Source organism: Leptodactylus fuscus, chromosome 7 (assembly GCF_031893055.1).
Source record: "Leptodactylus fuscus isolate aLepFus1 chromosome 7, aLepFus1.hap2, whole genome shotgun sequence".
Classification (NCBI taxonomy): domain Eukaryota; kingdom Metazoa; phylum Chordata; class Amphibia; order Anura; family Leptodactylidae; genus Leptodactylus; species Leptodactylus fuscus.
Window position 1 is genome coordinate 126055851 of NC_134271.1, and position 25900 is coordinate 126081750.

Below are 25900 nucleotides of genomic sequence, written 5' to 3' on the forward strand. Positions count from 1 at the left end.
TGCATGGAGGGAGGATGTTCCGGGCAGCGCTGGCAAATCTCCCGGGCCGGGCACTGCCAGCCCTGGCCGCCACAGTCTTGTGGAAGAAGGACAAGGAGAAGGACAGACCTAAAACGTCAAGAAGCTGGAGGGTAAGAGAGCAGGGGGCCAGGACGAGGGGCTTATCCTGTACTCTGCTGGCTATTAGAACTGGGCACTGGGCTGTCTGTGTACTAAGGGGCTTGTCTTATTCCTGCACGAGCTAGTTATTGCATTGGCACAGGTCTTAGGGTATGATGTAGTTTTAGTTTTTCGCCACTAGGTGTCACTTGTGTACAGTTTTTCTATCTGATTTGGGGATAGAATCTCATTATATTATTTAATACGATTTTATGGATTATTTTTTGCTTTTTTTAATATAATTTGTAATTATATATAAAATTATTTATATATACAATTATATATTTTAATAATATTATGTAATATATAAATATATATATAATTTTTATTTATTAATGTTATAAAGCTATAATTAATTTTACAAAATATGATCATGGACCATTGCTTCCCAGTATCGTGTTATAAGGTTGTGACTTTCCTATTATTTTTTATTTTATTTTTTTTTTTGGTAGATTTTTATACTTGCATAATCCTAGCAGGCCATGTATTAGATTAAATTGCTGAGAATATGCGCATGTTCAGCCATATGTGATTATTATACCCTGGAATAATTCATTCAATGATAATAGGTTTTGATGTGTTACATTGGTTTCCAAAGACAAATAAAGATCCAAAGAAATATTTTTGTGCATTTTTACAAACTCTATACTAATTATGATATAACTATACGGATGACTGGTTTGACATAGGGGTACGTATACAGTACAATGCAAATAAATGGGGTTTTAAGAAACTCCATTCTCAAAGGATTGTTCACAAATTAAATTTAAAAGGTGCAAGAAAGTTGCTAAAATGAAATATCAGTTCCCTGCCAATTCGGCACTGCCTGCTGACTCCGTTAACGTGTCCTGCAGTGATGAGCAGGGGATGTTGAGGTTGAATCCGGATTTAGGAGTTTAGGGGGACCTGTTGAGGAGACCAGTGCTACAACCAATTGGGTGGTAGGACCTAATGCAGATAGCTTTGGGGCCCAGGAGTTTCATGCTACACCTCTGGTGATGTCAGTGATTGGCTTCTGCAGTCATATACATGTACAGCGTGTCATCACTAAAGGGAAGCCATAAAAGAGCTGGTTCTGGAATGGGCAGCCTGTGTTGATTGAATAGATGAGTATTTTATCAACATTCTTGCTCTTGGACAAATCTTGTAAAATCTCAAGGCCCCTTTAAATAGCATCAAATATGGACAGCAGATTCTGAGGATTCAGCGTATTTACCGACCCACAGAGGATTTTTCTAGCAGATTTTAGCAAATACATTAAAATTCACTGTACAGTGTGTAAAGATCACATACATACTTCATGGCTGGTTTTGAAGTGTATCTTTCTCTTTATACACTGTTTGTGAATTTTGCCCTATGGATCTCCTTACACTTTTATTAGATATATTTGGTAATGTTTTTATAGCGGTACGACTGCCAGCATAGTATAGCGCACTGCACTGTTTTATCCAGCTGACATCACAGGGTACAGTTCAGAGATCACAATAATGCCTGTACAGGTGTCATAAAAGTCTGTATCCGGTTTTATACACTGAAAAAAAAAATCTAATCTGTGTTAATACTTTTCCCATCATTTGAAGATCTCTGCCATTGCTGCCATTAATGTCCAAGCAGGGACCAGGGCTGCAGCACACTGACGTTTGGGGCAGTGGCTAAGGCCCCACATTACGGAGACGCAGCACTTTTTGTAGCAGATTTTTCCGCTTTTTTTTTTTTCTGGTATGGATTTAGCAGAAGGGAAACGTCTAAGAGCTTCCTTTTTATTTCCCATGTCCTGACTTTGGCTCAAAAAACCGCAGCAAAATCTGCAAGAAGAAATGCTCAACGTGGTGCCTCAGCCTAAAAATTCGTCTTTAGGAATTTCAAGCTGAATTTTTCAGCTCAATAGGTTTGTTCTTGTATTTGTCAGCATATTCCATGTCTCTTATAGGGATCTGCAGATGACTTTATTCACATGGGCCATGTCCTCAGTCATTTCTTCATTAGACTTGCCTACTCCTTCGTCAGGCCCTACCAGAATGATGTCGGTGGATTATCTCTCTATAGTAATAAGTATGTCCTGTGTGTATATTTATAGGGTAGTCGGGGTGATGGTTGTTGGCTGAACTCTCAGCTGTATCTTGTCTATGACTGCGGATACTGAAGCTATTGGGGTTAGGACATCTGACAGCAGTAACCAGACATTTTTTAGGAGTATTCTATTTCACTGCTTGAGAAAACTACGGTAGATTTACAAGTAGCGGCAAGTCAAGTGTTCATCAGAGACTTCCTACGGTATTAGTAGTTCATACACTTAGCTGACCATACACTTTAGGTAGCTGTTTAGCTGACGGCTATTAATACTGATGTCTCTTCCGCCATACACATGCATCCTTGGCTCAGCCAAATGTGTTCTGAATGCAGAAAGCAGCTATCCTGAGAATAAAGGGGTGGAGGATGTTGTACTCCATCTATCCAATCCTTTTTTCCCCCGACACATTCCCATTAGCTTTACTGACTGACCCCAAATATAGCTAAAGTAAGAATAAAATTATCTTGCTTATGGCCCATTCAAACAGCCAAGCTCAGCGTGAGAAACAAGTTCTGCGTGGTGGCCACATTTCCTATATCAACCATGGCTCTTCTGAACAAAACGTCTAGCATCATATTGATTTATAAGGCCGGGTTAACACGGGGTATTTTGGACCGAAATTTGACGCCTCAGATTCCGGTCCAAAAGGTTGCCGCAACTGGATGACGCGACACTCCACTCCGGATTAGGCCCAAATGGATTGGTCTAGATGGAAGGGAGTGTCTTCAGACAGACGAACGGCCGCGGCATCCGCCTGAAGAAACAGCATGTCACTTCTTTTTTCCGGGAGCCGCAACAAACCGCTCACGGTAAAAGGAACCTGTTGATTTCAACAGGAGGCAGTTTTTGGTCAGGATTTTGAGGCAGATTCCGCCTCATATTCTGACTAGAAAACCCCGTCTGAACTCAGCCTAAGGCCGGGTTCACACGGAGTATTCTGGCTCGTCATTTGGTATGTAGACGCCGCAGGAGGATTTGTGGGCCATATACGCTCCCATTGTTTTCAATGGCAGCCGGTACCATACATGCGGCCGCTGCAAAATCATGGCTGCAAAATAGCGCCGCGTGTACAGTACCGGCTCCCATTGAAAACAATGGGAGCGTATACAGCCCGCAAATCCTTCCGCGGCGTCTACGTACCAAATGACGAGCCAGAATACTCTGTGTGAACCCAGCCTAATACTGTGAGTTCCCAAAATACTGATGGGCTTCTCATGGCTATTTTTAACACGTTGGTGGGCCCAATTCATTAAAATTAATGATATCCATGTGCCCATCCCTGCCCTCCACGGATCCACATGTTTCAATAATGAACCCAAACTGCAAAACAGATAGGAATAGGATTTGTCCTGAGTTTTGTCTGCAGGCTCAAGTCTTTGCACATGAACCAGTGATAATACACAGTCATGTGCATGAGGCCGTAGTAAGGAATGGGTCAGTGGTCTATATGTTATAAACACGGATAGTACATGCTCATGTGCTTGTAGCAGCGTACAGACTACAGACCAGGCTCTCTAGACAACGGTGATGTAACAGACATGGTGTGACTGCAACTGGGCCCAGAGAAGAATGGGGCTCACCAGTGGTGAAGCTGGCATTGGGCATAGAGGGTAAGCGCCACTATGACATGTAGTAAAATATGGTGGACTCGAGAGCCATTGGCTTACTTTCCTGCCAACTACTCTTGTAAGTCACAAGCTGCTTTAGACCTGTGTCCTATGAGAGGTTGGGCCTCTTCTCACCATAGGCTCCATATCAGTGGTATGGGCTGTGTTAATGGTGTGTATGCCAATGCACGCATGGTAAAACAAAAAAAACAAAAACACTAAAAACATTCTGATATTGCAGCAATGATCAGATCTGTTACCATCCAGGGAAAAGTAAAGCAATAACAAGGATCAACTGAGCTCTTATAGTTTGAGTGTTAAATGTGATGATATATAATATACTATATACGGTATACTGGACAGTGGACACACTTGTATGCGCTACATGAGCTGATGTACTCAGGCAGTGCTGGATTGAAGTTCCTTGAGCCCACCAGATAAAGTGATTGACAATAACGATAAATGGGGTCCCACCTTGCAACACCACCTATGAAATAGACCATTGTACCCATCACATTTGGATGTCTTCTACTGCACCATTGTTGTGTTAGATGTTGGGCCCAATGGAGGATCCTCTGGTACTCTGGGCTAGTCCAACAGTAAAGCCAAGTATAGGCCAAGTTATGCTATTAAACCAGTTCCCCAGTGGTCTCTGCCATTGCTACCACCAGCTTCTGTACTAAGAAAGGGCAGTATTTCCCATGGGGATTAAGGCAGTGTAATCTGCATTGTGTAAACTCAGACTAAAATTGGAGAGAAAAGGAATGGACAGTCATGTAATCCAGCATATCTTTGCTTCAAGTAATAGAAGGGGATGGTGGGGAGAGAACAGGGGACTTCTCTGTGTATTGCAAATACACTAATAGATTGGGTCATAACTATATAGGGTGCAGAGGTAGCAGTCACTACCCATTCACTTGGGCCTAATCCATTGCAGAATACCGTGACGGGATGCCAGTGCACTGCGCTGCAACGAAATGTGTACACGCGGAACTCCGTGTGAACTAGCCCTTACAGTACCAGTGAGTCTTAATACCTTTTTATATATATTTTATATCCGCAGAAAGAAGTTCATCCATATTACAATCTGAGCGTGACTGTGGTAAGAGCTCGAAACATACACGGCGTGGACTTATGTAAGTTGTAAAAGAAGAGTCATTTTTAATAGGAATTTTATGTTTAATTCTATCTCGCTGTGTTAAAGGACGTCTACCACCAACAAAAATCTCTTCTGAACCACTTCTATACTGTTAGTAACCTCTTGGGTCAGAGTATAAGCTTGCTGCTGACAAAATCAGCTTTTAGTCAGTATATACCGACTATAAGTTTTCCCAGTTTTTATGTGGTAAAATTAGGGGCCTCGGCTTATATTCGGGTATATAGGTAAATAAGCTTTTGGTGCACTTGAGGCTTGGTGACGACTGTCGGAGCACCTTTTATTACCTGTGGTTGCCACTCTGCACCATTTCATAACATGAAGATCGACAAGAGTCAATGGTGCAGCGGCCTCATGGAGAAAGGGCTGCTTTGGCAGATTTCGCCACACATGGGTGCACCAAATTCTCCTTTAATGATTATAGCAAAGCTCCCCAATATGTCTATAATATCCCAATACTCCTCTCAGTGTTTCTTTATAAGATATTCTGCCCACACATAAGTTCCTTCTTCATCCATGCTTCCTGTGCAGCCAAGTAAAACACCATACACTCTTGTTCTTCACATACCTACAAATATGACCCGTTTTAACTATTTATTTGCCACTTCTGATCCTTTCCATTTTCTCCTTCTCTTCATTGCTCAGTGTCTGAGGCGGACTGTTATGTCCAGCTGAGACTTCCCACCGCATCCCCAGTTCCTTACAAGACCAAAGTTATTTATAACTCCACAGATCCTGAATGGAATGAAACCTTTCACTACCGAATTCATGGAGCAGTCAAGGTAAGAGCATGATCGCTTCAGGTCGCCCTACGTGTAAAGGCTTCAGATCACCAATAATCGATCAGCCATTTTAAATGTTGGCAAAAATTGGATACGTCTTTGGCAGAGCTGGCTCTCCTTAAAGGGAACGTGTCAGGGCATCAAATATCGATGGCAGGTTCTGTTTAAGACGACCAGTGTAGACCTATTGGCAATGTTCCATGAAAAAACAAGTGCAGATGAACAATTCCAACAAAGCGATGGTTGAGATCTAGGTCACCAATGGGGTATGCTTAATCCTGCAAATCCCTTTATTACAACTGGCTACATTGAATTAACATCTAACAGAAAGTCATTGCATATTGCAAAAAAGTATCACCTACTGAAGACTTGCAAGTTTTTTTTTTTTTTTTTTATCATTGCATATAGTGAAAGTGCAAAATTGGTGTAAAAGAGGATCTGTCGCCAGTTGTTGTCATACAAACTGAATACATTATTAATGAGATCTCCTCGATCCTATGATTTGGTGCAAGTAGGGTAAATTCATATTGTGGAAAACGCAGAGGAATTTGAGGCAGACAAATCCGTTCTAGATTCCATTTCAGAATTCCATCATGGAGAGCCGGGGGAATGGAAAATTAAGTAGCATTTTGGCATCTTGCCACCAATTAGGCCTAGATGTCTTAAGCCGCAAACTTTGCAGCTGAATCAGCCCATAGTCTGCAGAAATATCGAAGAGGTCGCTTATTTTTTAAGCATCCTCCAGTGAACATAATGGAAGGCAGAAGCCGGGTGGAATCTGCTCTTACACTGAAAATCCAGGATGACCGTATAATCCTATTAGGCTAAGGCCCCACGTTGCGAAAATGCTGCTTTTTTGTTGCAGATTTTGCTGCGGTTCTTTGAGCCGAAGCCAAGAATGGCTACAAAAGGAATGGGAAATATATAGGAATCTTCTTATACTTCTCCCTTCTCAATCCACTCCTGGCTTTGGCTCAAAAATCCACAACAAAATCTGCAACAAAAAAAGCTGCATTTCTGCAACGTGGGGGCTTCAGCCTTAAAAACATTTCCTGCCTGATATAAATTGAGTTCAGATCTCGAAGTCTATCGCTGCTAATTTTATCATAACGTTATATAAAAGGATTATATGGCAATTCTAACGGACACTGATAAGTACAGCAGTCTCATCCCGTCTAAGCGTTCTCTTTAATAATGTATGACGTTTGCATGGAACAATCTCATGATAGATCCTTTCTAATGGGCACACAACTATATTGTCATTAATATTCTAGACTACTGAGATATCTCAACAAAATGAAAGTGATTGTGTTGTGTCATCGGTATACCTTCTGTCTTGTAGAACATTCTGGAGTTGACTCTGTATGACCGGGACCTAATGCTGGATGACAAGCTTTCTTCTGTTGTATTTGATGTAGGAAGCATCAGGCCTGGGAAAAGCACTAGACGAGTCTTTAAACTCAACCCAAAGGTATGTTTATTGACCATCAGTAAAGGTTGTTCAGCCATGAAAGTAATAGTAAGCGTAGTGAGAATCTTATTGATTCCCGCCATTCTTATTCTGTCATTTCCCAAACCCATGCTGGTCTCTGTATTGCGGCCTCCAGTGATGGTTCCCCAACACAAATATACACTGTCGTTGCGCTGACCTAGGTTATAGCATTTTAAGCTTTTTTTTTTTTTTTTTTTTTTACCAACATGGGTGGCCAATAGGGTTGAGCCGATCTTGACTTTTCAGGATCGATTTTGAAATCCGATTTCCGATCATTTTTCATTCGAACCCGATCTCGATCCCAATTCCGATCCCAATGCAAGTCAATGGGATTTTTTTACTAATATGAGATCGGATTTTAAAAACAATCCTATTCACTATACAGCATGGAATCTAACAATTGAACGCTTTAATTGTTAGAATCCACGCTGTGTAGTGATTTTTTTTTAATCCTCTGGCTACTTAGTCCCCCCTGGTGTCCACTTACCTTCAGAGATGGCTGGTCCGGTGCCCGGTGTTCTCAGTCTTCTTCGCCTCGCTGCCCCCTGCCTCCCAGGTTAGGAGAGTGTGGGCAGGTTAGGAAAGTGTGGGCGGGCACTGGGAGGGGAGTTGTCACATCTCCCCGCCCTGTACCCGCCCACACTCTCCTAAGCCTCAAGCCCCGCCTTCTTCCTAGCTCTTTAACACTAACCTGGGAGGCGGGTCAGCAAGGTGAAGAACGAGAACACCGGGCACCGGACCAGCCATCTCTGCAGGCAAGTAGCTACTAGAGATGTTAGCTAGTTTCCCATTAGAATGAATGGACGCAGCCGGCGCGCAGGGGGTTAAGGCTGTGTGCCGGCGCATCCATTCATTCCTATGGAACCACAGTGGAGCCTTCACACTGAGTATACACTCCGCTCAAAATGAGCGGAGCGTATACTCAGTGTGAAGGCTAACATTGTTAGCTTTTCCCACAATGCTTGGCCAGTAGTAAAGCATTGTGGGAAATAATCACCGATCTCGATCCCACCTAAAAAGATCGTGCTAGGAATTCTGATCGCGATCGTGAAATTTTCTTGATCGCCGATCTGAATCCGATCTTTTCCAAACACGATTGCTCAACCCTAGTGTCCAACTCATGTGACCAGTCAACTAAACTCAAGTCTCCAATGTTGCTGTAGCTATTTGAGGCCAGTACTAGGAAGAGGTCCCCAATCTGATTCTGCTTGGCTGCAACCCGTGTAGAGTTTTTGGTTTTATGCTAGATTTAGGATTAAGCTATATATTCTTGTTTTATTTAGGATTAAGGAGTAGACTTTTTTTTGTTTTATACTAATCTGTAAGCTTTTTGTTTCATACTGGTTTATTCAGGTGTAATGTATAGATCTTTTTGTTGTATACTAATTTATTTAGAATTAACCTATAGACTTTGTCTTTTATTTTGTACTACTTTTATATAGGAGAAATCTATAAACATAAAAAAAGCGGTTTGCTTTTTTTTGTTTTTTTCTTAGGACAAGGAGGTCTTGGAAGTTGAATTTCATGTTGAGGAAAGGTACGACCTTTCTAAGAATGTGTACACTAAATTCTATGTATGTATGTCATCGCTATACACTATATAGTATTTGATATGTACATTAATGTCTTCCAACAGCAAAGATCCTCCCAGTGAGATAATCACCAATGGTGTCTTGGTGGTGAGTAAATGAATCGCTGTATAAAATGTAGGAGTCGTCCATGACAATTCATCAGTTAACATTTTTCGTGTCTGGCTCTCTATGAGCTGTGATCACTAGGGATTCTTTCAAGACAAGATTGCAGCCCTGGAGAAATAAGTCCTATTTGCATTCTCAGACAGAACCTTACATATGTAACGTACATGAGTCACCATGTATTCATGCATAGCTAGAATTAAATATAATCTAATAGATACTTTGGCAGGTAGCTCATCCACCTAGTCCAGCCAGAAATTCAAGTAAGGCAGGTATTCCTTTATATTTTGGGCAGTAATTAGGGAGATGACACATTATTGTATAACTATATTGAAATAGTCACCTACTTTTCACAAGTGCATTCTAATGAATTTATCAAGACTGACGTTTCCTACTCTGGTTTTGATCTCCAGTGCAGTAGAGTAATTGTCTGCAAATGGAAACATGGTTATGTTAATGGGAGAACCCCTTTAATTGTTGATGGGCCAGTGAGCAAGGAGGGGTCCTGGCTTCTCTCACCAACCCTTCCCCTCTGCTCTACAGTGACTAGTGCACTATGGAAGGCTGCCAGACTTATCACCCAAAGGCAGAGGTTAGGGACTGGGAAGGAAAGCGAGGACCATTCCCTGCCCACTGCACACTTGGCATCTTGTTGTGTGGGGGTTTCAATTCCTTATACTTATATTCCCATTACCGATATTTGAGTGTTAGTGCTTTGTGGGTAATTCCCCACATTGCGGAAGCGCAGCTTTTTTTTGTTGCAGATTTTGTTGTGGTTTTTTGAGCCAAAGTCAGGAGTGGACTGAGCAGAAGGGAAAAGTATAAGAACTTTTTTTTTTTTTTTTAGAGTACTCATTCCTTTTGTAGGCATTCTTGGCTTTGGATCAAAAAAACACAACAAAATCTGCAACAAAAAAAGCTGCATTTCTGCAACGTGGGGCCTTAGCCTTAAAGGGATTCTATCATTAAAACTCATTTTTTTTGTCCCTAACACATAGGAATAGCCTTAAGAAAGGCTATTCTTCTCCTACCTTTAGATGTCTTCTCAGCGCCGCCGTTCGATATAAATCCCGGTTTTCGGCGGTATGCAAATGAGTTCTCTTGCAGCACTGGGGGCGGTCCCCAATGCTCAAACAGCTGCGAGACAACTCTCCCGCGCCGCTTCCATCTTCTTCAGGTATGGGCTCTCTTCGTGTCGTCTTCCGGTACTGGCGGTCAAACTTCTAGGCCTAGGGCAAAGCTGACTGCGCATGCCCGCGCCGGCCACAGGAAAATGGTTGCTTACACAGTATAATAAGCGGCCATTTTCTTGTGGCTGGCAGGGATGCGCAGTCAGCTGCCCAAGGCCTAGAAGTTTGAAGCCAGTGCCGGAAGAGGACGTGAAGAGAGCCCCTTCCTGAAGAAGATGGAGGCGGCACTGGAGAGTTCTCTCGCAGCATTGGGGATGCCCCCAGTGCTGTTTGAGCGCTGGGGCCCGCCCCCAGTGCTGCGAGAGAACTCATTTACATATCGAAGAAACACGGGATTTCTACCGAACGGCGGTGTGGTGAACACATCTAAAGGTAGGAGAAGAATAGTCTTTCTTAAGGCTATTCCTACGTGCTAGGGACAAAAAAATTAGTTTTAATGATGGGATCCCTTTTAAAAAGCAGAGCCAACAACGCATGCCCGTGGCAATTTTCCTTTGGCCACTTACACAGTAAACTGGTGTAAGCGGCCTTTTTCTTGTAGCTGGGGAAGAAAGAGTAAGGTAGAGCGCTTATTCTGACAAAATAGCCATTAGATGTATTCAGAATTTATATGCAAAATTTCACTACTAGCCAATGGGTTACTTAGCCAACAGGTACTGCAATCTAGTGATGTAAAAATCTTCTTGTTGTCAAGTATTGTTTAGTGACTAAATCCTTTTCTTTTGTTCTACATAATGTTTTATTCTTAATGGTCTCAGGTTCATCCTTGTGTATGCATCGAAGGAAGAATTAAACTTGATGAAAATCAGGAAAATGGTGAGTTGGCGTCAGGACACTGATATGCTCAATCCAGTCCTATCACTAGTTTGTTGTAAAAAGTAGAAAATCTGATGGTTACAATTTCAAAATTTGACACAGCATTTGCCTTTAACACCTTTGCAAGTGCAAGAAAACATGATTAAAAGGGTTATCCAACTTTCTAATATTTATGGCTTATCCTTAACTCTGTGGGGGTCTGATAGATGGGAACCTGGCAGATCAGCTGGATAGAAACTGCGTGGCCCTGTATAATGTATTGATCAGGTTAGCGTATTGTAGTGACGTCCCATTGCAGTCTGTGAAACAGCAAACCAGTATATAAACATGAAGCAGTATATAAACGTTACTGTGAGCTGTACGGTACCTGATTGACTGATTTGGCAGGGGCGGTCCCATCAGTGATTGACAGCTCTCTTTGTGTGCATACATGGAAGGCTGTCAAACACCATTAGGACAACCTACTGGGCTTCACAACTGTTTCTAAGCATAGAAATGGCAAAGATGTAATTGAATAAATGACAAGTTATATAAAATATTTTCTTTCAGTTATGTATCAGTCTGCTCGGCTCCTGCTGCTGCATAACAGGCTGCCAGCAGAGAGGATTGTATGTACAAAGTGACTGCTTCTGTTTACTTAGCAGATGGCATTGAAGATTAGAATTATTAGATAAGCCTTATGGCCGCACCTTTTATATGCTGTTGTAATGTTTGCCATTATTACCTTTTCACTGTTTGACTATTGTAACTGTAAAGAACCCTTTTCCATATTGATGTCTAACCACTGAAGAGAGAGATACTGTGTGTGTGTGTGTGTATGTACAATATATATATATATATATATATATATATATATATATATATATATATATATAGTAAAGCACCATGGAATTAATGGTGCTATATAAATAAACAATAATAACATATATATATATATATATATATATATATATATATATATATATATATATATTATATGTTATTATTGTTTATTTATATAGCACCATTAATTCCATATATATATATATTCTCAAAAAAATAAAGGGAACACTCATATAACACCTCCTAAATCTGAATGAATGAATTATTCTCATTGTATACTTTGTTCTGTACAAAGTTGAATGTGATGACAACAAGATCACACAAAAATCATCAATGGACATCAAATTTATTAACCAAGGCCTGGATTTGGAGTCACCCGCCAAAGTTAAAGTGGAAAAACACACTACAGGCTGATCTAACTTTGATGTAATGTCCTTAAAACATGTCAAAATGAGGCTCAGTAGTGTGTGTGGCCTCCACATGCCTGTATGACCTCCCTACGATGCCTGGGCATGCTCCTGATAAGGATGGTCTCCTGAGGGATCTTCTCCTAAACCTGGACTAAGGCATTTGCCAACTCCTGGACAGTCTGGGGTGCAATGTAACATGCTGGAGGCGCTACAAGGAGACAGACCAGTACCCCGGGAGACGTGGAGGAGGCTGTAGGAGGGCAGGACCACTACCTCCACCTTTGTGCAAGGAGGAGCATTGCCAGAGCCCTGTAAAATGACCTCCAGCAAATGTGCATGTGTCTGCACAAAAGGTCAGAAACTGACTCCATGAGGATGGTATGAGGGCCCGACGTCCACAGATGGGGGTTGTGCTCACAGCCCAACACCATGCAGGACGCTTGGCATTTACCACAGAACACCAGGATTAGCAACTTCGCCACTGGCACCCTGTGCTCTTCACAGATGAAAGCAGGTTCACACTGAGCACTTGTGACAGACGTGACAGAGTCTGGAGATGCCATGGAGAGTAATCTGCTGCCTGTAACATCCTTCAGCATAACCAGTTTGGCAGTGGGTCAGTAATGGAGTGGGGTGGCATTTCTTTGGAGGGCCGCACAGCCCTTCATGTGCTTTCCAGAGATTGAGTGTGTCAGCAGTTCCTACAAGATGAAGGCATTGAAGATATGGACTGGCCTGCCGGTTTCCCTGACCTGAATCCGATTGAGCACATCTGGAACATCATGTCTCGCTCCATCCACCAACGTTATCCACCAATCCTCCTGAGCTCTGCTTGAGGAGAACTCTTGACTTCTAGCTACCTTCATAGCTCTCGTTGTTTTACAATTTTGACACAAATTAGATTTTTTTTTTTTTCCAATTTGGATTAAAGGGGTTTTCCCATCAAGTGTCTCAGCACTGGAGCAGATCAGATAATATGCAAATGCATGAACACAATGTGTGTGTGTGAAATATAATATATCAGGAAGGACCTACGTATGGACTAAAATAGGAATAATGACCCAGTGCAAACAGTCTGATTTTTATTTTTTTTTCTCCAGGAAACCATTTGTTAAAAATGTCTGTGCCGGGGTCCTATGAGAAGCAGATATGTCCTCTGTCAAAGCAATCTCAGACCGAAGAATTGGGCAAATTTGTTTTTCATGCTGACAAAGAGATGAGTCCACAACTAGATGTCTGCCTGCTAAAGACTCTGCGAGTCGCACAGGTATGTTACATGGTCCGTTTATGTTTATACTGGAGATGGAACTTTTATTATATATTATAATTTTTTTTTTATTATTGTTTAGAATGACCTGGCACCTGAACTTGATAAGCAGACGATATTTTTGGGTAAAGGATCTGTACCATTGTCATTACTTCCTAAAGGGCAGGGGATTGACATTGATCTACCTTTGTCCAAGGTGAGATAATGTTCAGGATTTTCTATCTACACTGAGCGGGTGAATGTTATCCTTCTGTTTGCTATCATTCTATTTTTTTTTTCCAGAATTACAAGGTCAATATGAATATGACAAGAAAAGATGAAAGGTTAGTTAAAATCTTTAAATTCTGGAAGAGAATGATTACGTTTTGCTACAATTTGTCATAATTTGTGTAAATTCAAGAGTTTATACAGATACACGTCATAAGTTTTCTTTATTAGGTAGGTGTCACTGAACCAGAGATTTTGGTGGGAGTGAACACTAGGGTTGAGCTGATCTTGACTTTTCAGGATCGATTTTAAAATCCGATTTCCGATAATTTTTCATCCGAACCCGATCTCGATCCCAATTCCGATCCCAATGCAAGTCAATGGGATTTTTTTATTAATCGGAGATCGGATTTTAAAAGCAATCCTATTCACTATACAGCATGGAATCTACCAATTGAACGCTTTAATTGTTAGAATCCACGCTGTGTAGTGAATCACTAATTAGCCAGAGGATTTTATTTTTTTTTTAATCCTCTGGCTACTTAGTCCCCCCTGGTGTCCACTTACCTGCAGAGATGGCTGCTCCGGTGCCCGGTGTTCTTCTTCGCCTTGCTGCCGCTCCACGCTGCTCTTCTCGCCTCACTGCCCCCCAGATTAGGAGAGTGTGGGCGGGTTAGGAGAGTGTGACGTCTCGCTTCCCAGTACCCGCCCACACTCTCCTAAGCCACAAGCCCCGCCTTCCTAGCTCTTTAAACACTAACCTGGGAGGCGGCGGCAGCGAGGCGAAGAAGAACGAGAACACCGGGCACCAGAGCAGCCATCTCTGGAGGTAAGTAGCTACTAGAGATGTTAGTTTAGTCTCCCATTAGAATGAATGGAGGCAGCTGGCGCGCAGGGGGTTAAGGCTGTGTGCCGGCTGCTTCCATTCATTCCTATGGAACCACAGCGGAGCCTTCACACTGAGTATACACTCCACTCAGAATGAGCGGAGCGTATACTCAGTGTGAAGGCTAAGCAAAGCATTGTGGGAAATAGTACCGATCTCGATCCCACCTAAAAAGATCGTGTTCGGAATTCTGATCGCGATCGTGAAATTTTCTCGATCGCCGATCGGAATCCGATCTTTTCCGAACACGATCGCTCAACCCTAGTGAACAGCCTTCTATTCTTGCTGAGAATACATGCACCTTCTGTAGAGATGAGTATGCGGGTGCATGGGGTTTGAGAATTGCTCTCATAAAACTGAGCTCTTCCAAAATTAATCTCCATAATACACAATTTGTATTTTTTCACTATATTGCACTTCATTTGCCTTATCTTTGACATTATGTCTGAGGTTAGCGCTCAGAAACTGGACATCCGACTTGGATTTGATCTGTCAGATGGAGAGAAAGACTTCTTGAAGAAGAGAAAGGAAAGAATTGCGCAATCTCTCAAAGACGCCCTGGATCTCAAGACGACCCCTGATGAGGTGAGATGTTTAGTACATAGGCATCATTTATAGATGTGAGAACTAGGCAAATTTGGTTTTCATCATCACTTCCATAATTTACTTTGGTTTTGATTTTATGGATTTAGGATTTTATTGATGCAGGGGTAGGGAACCTGGACAAGAGACGGAAACTGGCAGTCACTTTTCAAATCCATTCATTTGAATGGGTTTGCAAAGTGTCCGCCCATGAGAGTCTTCTGGTCTCCGGCGAAACCATTTTTTTTTTATTTTTTTTTAACCAGACACAAAGTCGGACATGCAGGACTTTGTGTCCAGTTTTAAAAAAAAAAATGGTTTCGCCACAGAGACCACAAAACGCTTGGGGGCGGACACTGTCTGCCGGGTTTCCGCCTCCTGTCGGCAGAAGACGAAAACCTAAAAGCGGAGACCGGGGCGCAGATGTGAACCCGCCCTTATGCTAGATTTACAGTAGTGTTTGAGTTTCTGTCATTTGGGTCCACATGGGACCTGAAAGACTGAGATCTTGTCTGCTTAAAAAGCGGTTACATGTGGAAACCCCCAGACCCCATAGGTTTGAGTTGTGTCTGCTACTTTTTAACCCATTTTTAGTATAAAGTTGAGGGAGAGAAAAGTTCTCCTTTTGTAGGAATTCTCTCTGCTGATTTTAAGCTGATTCTGCAGTGAAGTGCGAATCCAGCCTTACAATATTTTCCTTTTATTACTGTATCTATTGTTACAAGTCTAGGTGACATGTCATTTCTAAACCATTTTCATGTTCAGGTTCCTGTAGTTGCAGTCCTGGGTTCTGGCGGGGGAGCGAGAGCAATGACTTCATTCTATGGCAGTCTACAAGGCCTTCAAGATCTGAAGTTACTGGATAGCATCACCTACTTATCTGGAGTATCTGGATCAACATGGTATAACATGAATATTGTCCGTGACTATACGAATTTGGCAGCAATATGAGAATCGCCTCCTATGGAATGGCCCAGGATGGGAAATGGAAACCAGAGCTGTCTTAGGGAAGATAGTGAGACTTAGGACACTTTGGACCTAGTTTGTACAGCCTATAAAGAATGGGCAAATGGACAACTGTTCATACCGAAAACAGAACACCCTCTGCCCCATTCCGTATAGTGAGGTGAATTAAAGGGAATCGGTCAGGTGGTTTGGGACTGCTCAACCACTCACATGCTGTTGTGCAGCTGGGTTTTAGGGTCCCAAACTTGTTCAGTCCTAGCCTAAGGATAGGTCATCAAGTAGTAAAACATGGAAAAAGCCATTATAGTCCACTGTTGGGTTAGTTGGTACTTAATTTGATGGGGTGGCAGCAAATTCTGGGGTTTGCAAGGGCAGTTTTGGGATGTAAAATTCATGTTCTGTTTGCAGGTTGAGTAGAAAATTGAGTGAGTGGAAAATAGAATGACTCCTTGTAGTTGCACCCATGTTCCATCCTGGTTTGGTGTGCATGTGATAAATATATTTATAGATATCCCTTCATTTGCGCTGACATCGGCGTTATTGTCTATCTCTAGAAAGCTGACAATGCGTTGATTTCAGTACATTGTCAGTTTTGCCCCATGTGCCCGGGTGCCAGAGATATCAGTGCCGTTAATTTCGGCACCCATATCCCTATACTGTCAGAAGGGCCAACCTTTCAACTCACTACCCTCACTACCCTGGGCGTCCTCACTACCCAGTGTCATCACTGGGTAGTGAGGACACCCCTTGACAATACTCTTCCATAGCCTTGTACTGTCAGTAATGACGCTGAGCTGTAAGGCCAGGTCTTCTGACAGTGCAGGGATATCAGTGCTGAAATTGCTGGCAGCCATATCTCTGGCAGTGGGGTACATGTCTCCATTCAGCACACTGTCAGCTTTCTAGTAGTATATACCGTAATACCACATGAAATATCCTCTTTAAAGGGGATTTCTTTAACTATATCTTATGTTCCTCTTCTATAAGGTTCCTATATTCAAAGACAGAAACGCATCAGAATCTGTGACCAAATGGAGACAAAAGATTTATTGCAATTTTTTTTTAATAGCTATGTTTTCCTTATGTTTCTTATCAGGTGTATGTCTACACTTTATGAAGATCCTGAATGGTCAAGTAAAGGTCTTAAGGAGGCGATAAGCAGGGCACAGAAATCGGTGACATCCAGTAAATCTGGGGCATTTTCTGCAGAAAGGCTGAAATATTGCTCACAAGAGCTCATGGCAATGGAGAGGGATGGATACAAAGTCAATTTCAGTGACCTGTGGGGTCTTGTGTTGGAATATTTTCTTCACCAGAAGGTACAGACTTTATTTTCTATGCAGATTGTGTGGTTTGATGCAAATAATTGTGTACAGAAAGAAGGTGAATAAAACTGGCCATGTGAATAAGATTTAGTGGATGTCCAAAAATTGGACCAACCCCTGTAGAGGCCAGGGAAGTGCCAGTGCATTGTTGCCAGAAATTCGGACCTGCTCATGACCGCTGAGACCGATCAATGTCCTCAGCAGTCTCTGGAGAGTAAATGGTGACTTCAGTAGCACTTTATCAGCCTCCGAATCGACGCCATCAGCAGACAACTCCCCTTTCCACGTTACGATCAGACAAATAGACTGCATGTGCATGGGGGGTGTCATGAGGAATAGCTGTTATCTGAAAGTCCAAAGTCTCAATATTTCAATTACTTTGTGAGATGATCAAAGCGCAGTCTTGAAAGGGAAAGTTTATGTAATAAAAATAAAATCTCTATGTGAAGTATTTTACAAAAAATTCTTTGCCGTTTCTGATTTTTTTGTGGCCTCAAAGGCATGTAACAGGTATTAGGTGACTACCTCTAATAGCAGCAGCATACATAGGATTTTATACCCAGCTTTCCGCCATTCCAGATTTGACTATAATTCTTTTATGTTAATCTCCTTTTCTTATACACTCTCACTTTCTGTTTGTATTGGGCTGTAATATGAGCTTTTGTCCAGTCTCTCATAGGAATCAATGGGAGATGTAATTGCCATAGGATGAACACTAGATGTGTATCAACCAATTTCCCCATGTGTATGGCTATCCCCGAATATCCCCCCTTACCTCCCAGATGGTTAATGTTGGATTTCACTAGCCTGGTCCTTTTGTTTTCGGGCATAAGCTGCCGCCTGAGGTTTTCTCCTCCTTCTTGAGCAAATAACCGCCATGTAAAATATATGGGCTTCTGAAGGCTCTGTGCACATGGCCATAATGGCGTCCTCTCTGAGCTGAGATATGGCTTTCCAGGGGCTCCTGGTATAGCTTATATGGCTGCGCAGTGTACATTAATGGCTTGATTCTATATACCCGAAAACAGAACAGTTTACTAATAATATGATGTCATCCAATATTGCTTCTATTGCAGGAAAATCCAGCCAAGCTCTCAGATCAGCAGATCTCTGTGTGCAAGGGTCAAAATCCTTATCCGATATATGCTGGCGTTAATGTCAGGGTCAATATCAGTGGAGGAGATTTTGCAGGTATACACACAATAAAGAAGAAACCCCCTTTTCTCTGAATTTTCAGAGAGCTGCAATTTTTTTTTCTTCTATAAAATATATCTAACTCTCCTAATTTTAGTTGCCCCTTGGTAACAACTACTAGCCATCAGATATTGTGAAATGAAATGTGAGATTTTCTGTGTCAGTAATTCACTTCTTAATGCTTTTAGAATGGTGTGAATTTACCCCCCATGAGGTTGGATTTCGGAAATATGGAGCATTTATTCGCACTGAAGATTTTGGTAGCGAGTTTTTTATGGGACATCTCATTCGCAGGAGAAAAGAACCCAAGATTTGCTTTCTACAAGGTTAGAACTGGAGCCTATATGGTGGTCAAGTGGTATTATCTATAAACTTATTATCTTCTATTATTTGTTGTCTGTGATGTAAATGAGGTGACTGCTGCATAGAAAACTCCTACAGAATTGGCAAGTGTCAGTATATTATTAGGCTTGGTGGTTAAAGTGATAATTGCATGATATAGTATTTGTCTTTAACCCTTTCCCAACGTCTGCTATACTATTATGGTAGGTGTCAGGTATTTAAAAATGGCGGCTGCATTAACTGTCCTAAAGCCTTGGTGAAACATGACTGAGGTGCTATGTTCCACATAGGTGCCATGCACATGCTAGGCAGCCTGTAATAGAAGTATAGTGATTTTACAATATATGGCAATGCATACTATTAGTGATCAGACCCCTGGGGTTGTAAACCCATAGTGGGTCTAAAAATAAAAGTATTAAAAAAAACCTAAAAATTCAAATCAATCCTTGGATTGAATATAAATAAATAACAAAAAACACGTACACGTTAGGTCTCCATGTGTCTGACCCATGGACTACAAACTTTAAAGAAAAAAAAAAATTCAACAGCCAAACCAAAGTTTTTTTCGCTGTTTTGCCACCCATAATACTTGGATAAAAAAGCAATCAAAACACTAGACATTCTCCAAAATGGTATAAATAAAAAGCACACCTGGCCCTGCAAAAAAAAAAAAAAAAACTCCTTCTGCATCCCTCATTCATGCAAATATAAAAAAAAGTTACAGGATTTTGGGTTTTTTTTTTTGCAAAGCTTTGATTTTGATTTTTATTTTTAAAGGGGTCAAAACATAAAAAAACACTATATACTGTATATTTGTTATCTCCATAATCGTACCAACACACAGAATATAGGTGACGTTTCAATTTGTCAGCACATTGAATACTGTAAAAGTGAAGCTTGTAAGCAGGTTGTAAAAAAAGGTTTTTCTACAATTTCACCCCATTCTGAATTTTCCTTCCGGTTTCCCACTACATAGTATGAAAAATTAACCGGTACCATTATAAATTACAGTTTGCTGTACAAAAATTGAGCCCTTACACAGCTCTGTGAATGGACAAATATTGGTGGTATTTGGAAGGTGGGGAGTAAAAATTCAAAGTCGGGAAAATTGCTGTGGCAGGAAGGGGTTAAATGTAGCGACCTTTTTTTTTTTTTTTTCTTAAATGATCAAAAATTCTTAAATATTTTATAAGAAAAACTGAATTTCTAGTAACACATTCCCTTTTAAGTACCTTTGTAGATATCAGTTTTACTTTATCTAATATTTATTTCAGTCGATAGAACTTTGTATTTGAATCCATTTTTATGATCTGGACGTGTGTTCCTATAGACCTGCCTAATACTTATGCCTTGCTGGGCATGTTTGGTTTTTTCCCCATTTCTAGGTATGTGGGGCAGTGCTTTTGCAGCCAACCTTGATGAGATATGGGCTCGAGCATCTGGCACAGGCATACGTTGGCTTAATTCTTTGACTGATGTGATCAGGGTATTGGGTAAGGAATAGTTCATTATTCTGTCATTTATATTTCCTCTAGTAAGCAATATATTCAAGTACACCAAACTTTTCTTCGAGTTTCCTTCACTCAGGCTCCTTTGTTTAATAGCACTTGTATGCGTATACAGCTTTGCACACAGTAGTCTATGGAGAGGGCGAGGAGGAGGAGGCTGCTTCCGTAGCTCACTAGGTATAGAGGAATTGAAAGGGCTATCTACTTATGTGTAACAGAGCTTTGCAGCTGCAGTTTGTGTGTATTCCTCACTTTCCCCTCTCCATAGACTTTTATGTTAGAATTTAGTAATTTAATCTGATAAATGGGGAGGGAAGCATTTTTCTTTAGAGAGGATGTCCTCTGACATTGGCGGTATTATACACTACTAAGTAGTACTGTCAGCCTTCTCACTATGCGCCCCAGTGCCGGATATATCCAATGTGGCCTGCAGCATTGCAGCTATTGCAGCTATTGCTATAAAAAGTTAATTTTCTGACCGTGACAGGGTGTGTGTGATAAATCCTCTTTTCACTAGAGGACAGGGGGGATAGATTTAGTATATACAGATTAACAGCCATCAAAGGAAATCAGGAAGGAGATCAAAGAAGTTTAATCCGTCTTGGTGGGCCCCCCTGGCTTATGGTCCCGATCACAGTTGTCACCACTGCAAGCCCCTGTATTTAAGCAAGTGGTGCTGCACCTTCATGCTTGTCTTCAAGTAATGCATGACACTCTCATAGCATCTGGGAAGGAAAGAAGTGTGAGCTTTTATATTTGCCATTTCTTGTGATCGCAGTCCTGATGTTGGCTTAATTTTTGATGTAGTTTTTCTTATGTGTGAGGTCCTGTCCATAAAGTTGCTGTAAAAATATATGTTATAATTTATTTATTTTTTTGTAACCCTTTCATTTTAGACGATTGCAGGAAACTACACTTTCGTGACCCATCCCGTCTCCAGACTCGTCTGGTCATGCCAGGAGGGATCGTTTCCAACATCTTCCAGGATTTCTTTAAGTCACGCTTCACTGCTGGAGAACTGTATAACTTTACCAGAGGCCTGTACCTCTACAAGGACTACGTGGGAGTGAGAGAGTTTGTGGCGTGGAAAGGTATTAAGGAATACTCGCTTACATGTAGTAAATGGATTGTACTTGTTCAATAGCGGTCACAACGTTTTGTTTCGATTCTTGTTGAGCAGGGGCGTCAGACTCCTTTTTGCCGTGGGCCACATCAGTCTTATGGTTGTCTACAAAGGGCCTTGAGTAATTCTGTGACTGTATAAATGTAGCTATGCCTCTTGGGTTTACTTACATTTATAGCCCATTGAAGTTAGCCATAAGGTATGGCCAAAGGTAATAGTTTCCTTATTATCCCTCCCAATAGGGAATCATCCCCCCCTCAGGTAGTAGTCTCCCCGTAGGTAATATTGCCCCTCACATGTAGATATTGGTGACCGACCCTCTCCCCAGGTAATTCTTCACTTGCTGCGTCTTAGAAGATGCAGCATCCGACTTCTTCTGACATCTGCCTGTGTACTTCTTCTATGATCCTCGCGACTACCCTGTCACCTGCACTATGGTACCGCAAGAACCATAGAGCAGGAGATAGCTTGGCGGCATGGACATTAATAGAGCTATACACAGCCCAGCGCCACATCAGGAGAAGTCAGGCGCCACATCTTCCAAGAAAAGGTAATTCTCTAATCGTGGAGTCTGTAATGCGGTGTGGAGGCGTTTGATGCCCTCTGACTTAGGGGTCTGTTCTCAAGGACAACCACTGTGACCCCAATGGCTGTTTGTTCTGTCTTTGACTGGAGGGTCCACAGTGGTCCCTAACTATAGAGTGCTGGGGATCTTCTGGCCAAAGACAAACAAACTAAGTGACTGGGCCCGGTGCAGCTGCCATGGGCGGCGGAACACAAAATACCAGACTAAGGCCTTGTGTTTGACACCTTGTGCTGTTGAGTTTAGATTTTTTTTGGTAAATCTCATGTATGTGCTGTTCTTCAGGAAATCATTTGGATGCGTTCCCCAATCTTTTAACCCCTATGGAAGAGAATTTATACCTTGTGGATGGAGGATTCTCTATAAACTCCCCCTTTCCACTGGTGCTACAGTCCGAGAGGGATGTAGATGTCATATTGTCCTTCAACTACTCTTGGCAAGCTCCATTTGAGGTAAGGTCTCTTGGGGTGTATCTATCTATCTATCTATCTATCTATCTATCTATCATTATTAAAAAATTTTTTTACAAATTCCATTCCAGCGAGGGTGGCGGAGTAAAATATTGCACATAAATGTAAGGCCCCGTTCACACGGGGCTAAGGACCGCGTATTTTGGTCCTCATTCTGACGCGGGAAGCTGCGTCAGAATAGGACCAAATTTCACCTACTGCTGCTTCCCACTCCGGAATAGGCCTAAATGAATGGGCCTAGTCCGGAGGGTTCTTTCCGCTAGGTGAACACCAAGGCTGAATCAGCCGCGGAATCCGCCTGAAGAAAGGGCAGCTCGCTTTTTTTTCCCCGTGAGCCGGAACATACCACTCACGGAAAAAAGTAAGCTAGCGTTCTACAGAGACCTCTATTGTTAGGGTTGGATTCTGAGGTGGATTCGGCGTCAAAATCCACCCCCTCTTGCTTCGTGTGAACGAGCCCTAAAAAATACTGAGATGTTAAATCCAAAAATAAAAACCATTTTTCGGCAACTATACTGTTGGAGTTTGAGTTGGTTCTATATTTGACATACAAGAAAACCCAGAGAAGTTTCCGTTCACTTGGTAGTCTGTCTCACATAACGCTTGCGTCATGTTATAAACCCGGTTTAATACAGATTGCTGGGGTGTAATACGGCCCCCTTGGAAGGAGGGGGGGGGGGGTTAGCTCCAAATTCTCATCTGAATCTGTCTCTTCTTGTTTTCAATGGGAGACACAGATGGATACTGAAAAAATCTACCTCCTGCTCAATCCCACTGTGGATTCTGCATAAGACAGATCATCATAATCAGATTGGTGGGGGTGCCAAGTGTCAGACACCTACCGATCAAATGTTCTCCGGCATCAGAACTATACAGTGTACAGAGCTAGAAGAAAAAGGCTCCATAAACTATGTAGTGCTGTGCCAAAGAACTGCAGGTCAGCTCCCATTCATTCCATTGGATAGGTCATCTATATCAGAAGCACCCAGAGCCTGGAAAGTCCCTTCTTTAATTTTTTTTCTGTCTGAAAAGGTCCTTGAACTAACCTCAAGATATTGCAAAGAAAGAGGCATCCCGTTTCCAAGTATTACTGTGACAGAAGCAGATGAGAAGCAGCCGAAGGAATGCTATGTGTTTATGGATGCCGATAATCCAAGAGTTCCCATAGTGCTTCACTTTCCTCTTGTAAATGACTCCTTTCATGCTCACAAAGCACCAGGTAATTGTTCAGAATTGCATTTTTTTTTATAGTCTTTTAATTTCCTGAAATATTTTTGAAACTCCAGAAGAGAAGGGGGAGGTGTAAGACTGTACAACAGGATAAGATTTCCATAATGCATGTACTAAGGGCATGTTCACATTGTGCAAAATTCAGATTCACCTTCATTTTCCTACCCGCAGTGGAAATACAGAGTACTCGCCGTGGCCACAAGATGGGTTGCATAATCTCTGTTCTCCATAATGGAACACCCCTAGAAACCCAATGATCTCTGTGGGACCAGTCAACTGACTTGAGTGTATGTGGGGGGGCTTGCCAACTATCCCCTGTCAAATGATGTCAGTGAAAGACTGCCACCAGAGCTGTCTGGCAACGACTTACACTCCTCTTTCCCCTGAGAATATACATGTATATAGGGTTGGGGGGGTTACCAAACACAGTAGAATATCAGGGGTGTAATTTGAGGAGTTGCAGAAGGTGTCGGTAGCATCTGGGCCCAGGAGCTTTAGGGGGGCCCTTAAGCTGTCTCTTCCCAGACCTACGTAATTTGCAGTAGACTATCTTTCAGTTTATTTGGCAGTCCAGGTGACCTCATATTCCCCATTCTGTCATGTTGGCGGGGAGGGGGTGCAGAGGCCTGGCTGTCCCATATCTTCTGCACTATTATTGGGCAGCCCATCTGTGCTGCACTCCATTTTGGCCTGCTATGCCGGCATATACCAAGTTGGTTGAGATTGAGAAACTCTGGCTTGCACCCATAAATCCCAATGCACTCTTGTGAGTTGGCTCGCCCCCTTCCCCCTACTCGCTTTTCCCCATTCGTTTAACTCGACCTATTTGGTGTGCCTGCAGTGTTAGGTTTTCCCTGATGTCCCCGTGGTCCTCGATGCTGTCTGTATTGTATAACCCCTTCCTCCAACACTCTCACTTCTGCTAAGGTCAAGGTATGGTCTGAGTCAGGCCTCTTCCGGATAGCTGATATGGTTGATCCTGCAACATTGGAGATCAGGTCCTTTGCCTATATTACGGCTAACTTGAATCTCCGGAGTACTGAGTGGCTCCGCTACTCCTAGGTAGTCCACTCTGTTCGCTCTCTCCAAGGGTCCAGGCGACTGGCTCTCCTGTTAGTCACTACTATAAATCCAGATGGGAGGGGGCGGTGGGTAAAACTATTTCCCCGGGACAGTGACAGAGTGTGTGGTCTCAGGCTCAGAAGTCCTCTCAGTGTGTGACCTTTATGGAGGCCCAATATAAATTGTAGCTGCCCTAGTATTACCCCCCCCCCCCCCCCCCACCCTTCTTCATGCCCTGAACCTGGCAATTCCCCTGCGGTGCTGGTGCAGTAAGCTGGTGTAAGCAGCCACAAGAAAATGGCCGCAGACATGCGGAGTCGGCTCTGTCTAAAGGCCAATGGCAGAGCCGACTGCGCATACTTAGGATTTTCCAGACCGGCACCGGAAGAAAACGTGGGGAGAGGCGTTCCTGAAGAAGAGGCCGGTGCTGGAGATCTTTCAAGCAGCATTGGGGACGCCCCCAGTGTTGCAAGAAAAATCATTTGTATACAGAAGAAAACTGGGAATATCACCGGAATGGTGGTTCGATGAATATTTGATGTTTAACCCCTTCGTGTTCGGCCGCTTACACAGATACCTATGGCGGGAAGGTATTCGATCGAATACTCGCTCATCTCTAATATTTATAGTTGGGTGGCCTGCTAAAGATTTTCTATTGGGGCCCAGGAACTTCTTTTTGTTGGATAGATGTGCTAAGCCTTATTTTTTCCGATGTTACAGGAGTTTCCCGTGAGACAGATGAAGAAAAAGCTTTTGGCGACTTTCTGCTTCATGGGAAAGATTCTCCATTCAGGACCAAAAATTTCACCTATGAGTCAAATGACTTTACTAGACTGGTAGAGGTAAATCGGTACAATGTGTTGAACAATGAAGAGATGATTAAAAGTGCCCTGAAGATGGCGCTAGACCGAAGGAAACATAAAAGGACCCATCGGGGATCGAAAATAAGAAAGTGA

General features: G+C 42.3%; 1 protein-coding gene across 1 annotated transcript; it reads left to right on the forward strand.

Annotated features, from left to right (window-relative positions):
• Positions 1 to 25900, forward strand: PLA2G4F (phospholipase A2 group IVF). Its single transcript, XM_075283435.1, has 20 exons — positions 1 to 131; positions 4901 to 4973; positions 5639 to 5775; positions 7118 to 7246; positions 8764 to 8804; positions 8904 to 8946; positions 10910 to 10967; positions 13300 to 13466; positions 13549 to 13662; positions 13749 to 13789; positions 15015 to 15144; positions 15907 to 16043; positions 17204 to 17426; positions 18509 to 18623; positions 18815 to 18952; positions 20354 to 20461; positions 21373 to 21567; positions 22468 to 22634; positions 23685 to 23871; positions 25665 to 25900. Exons 1-20 carry the CDS (start codon positions 15 to 17, stop codon positions 25898 to 25900), a joined length of 2556 nt encoding a protein of 851 aa, XP_075139536.1. The 5' UTR covers positions 1 to 14.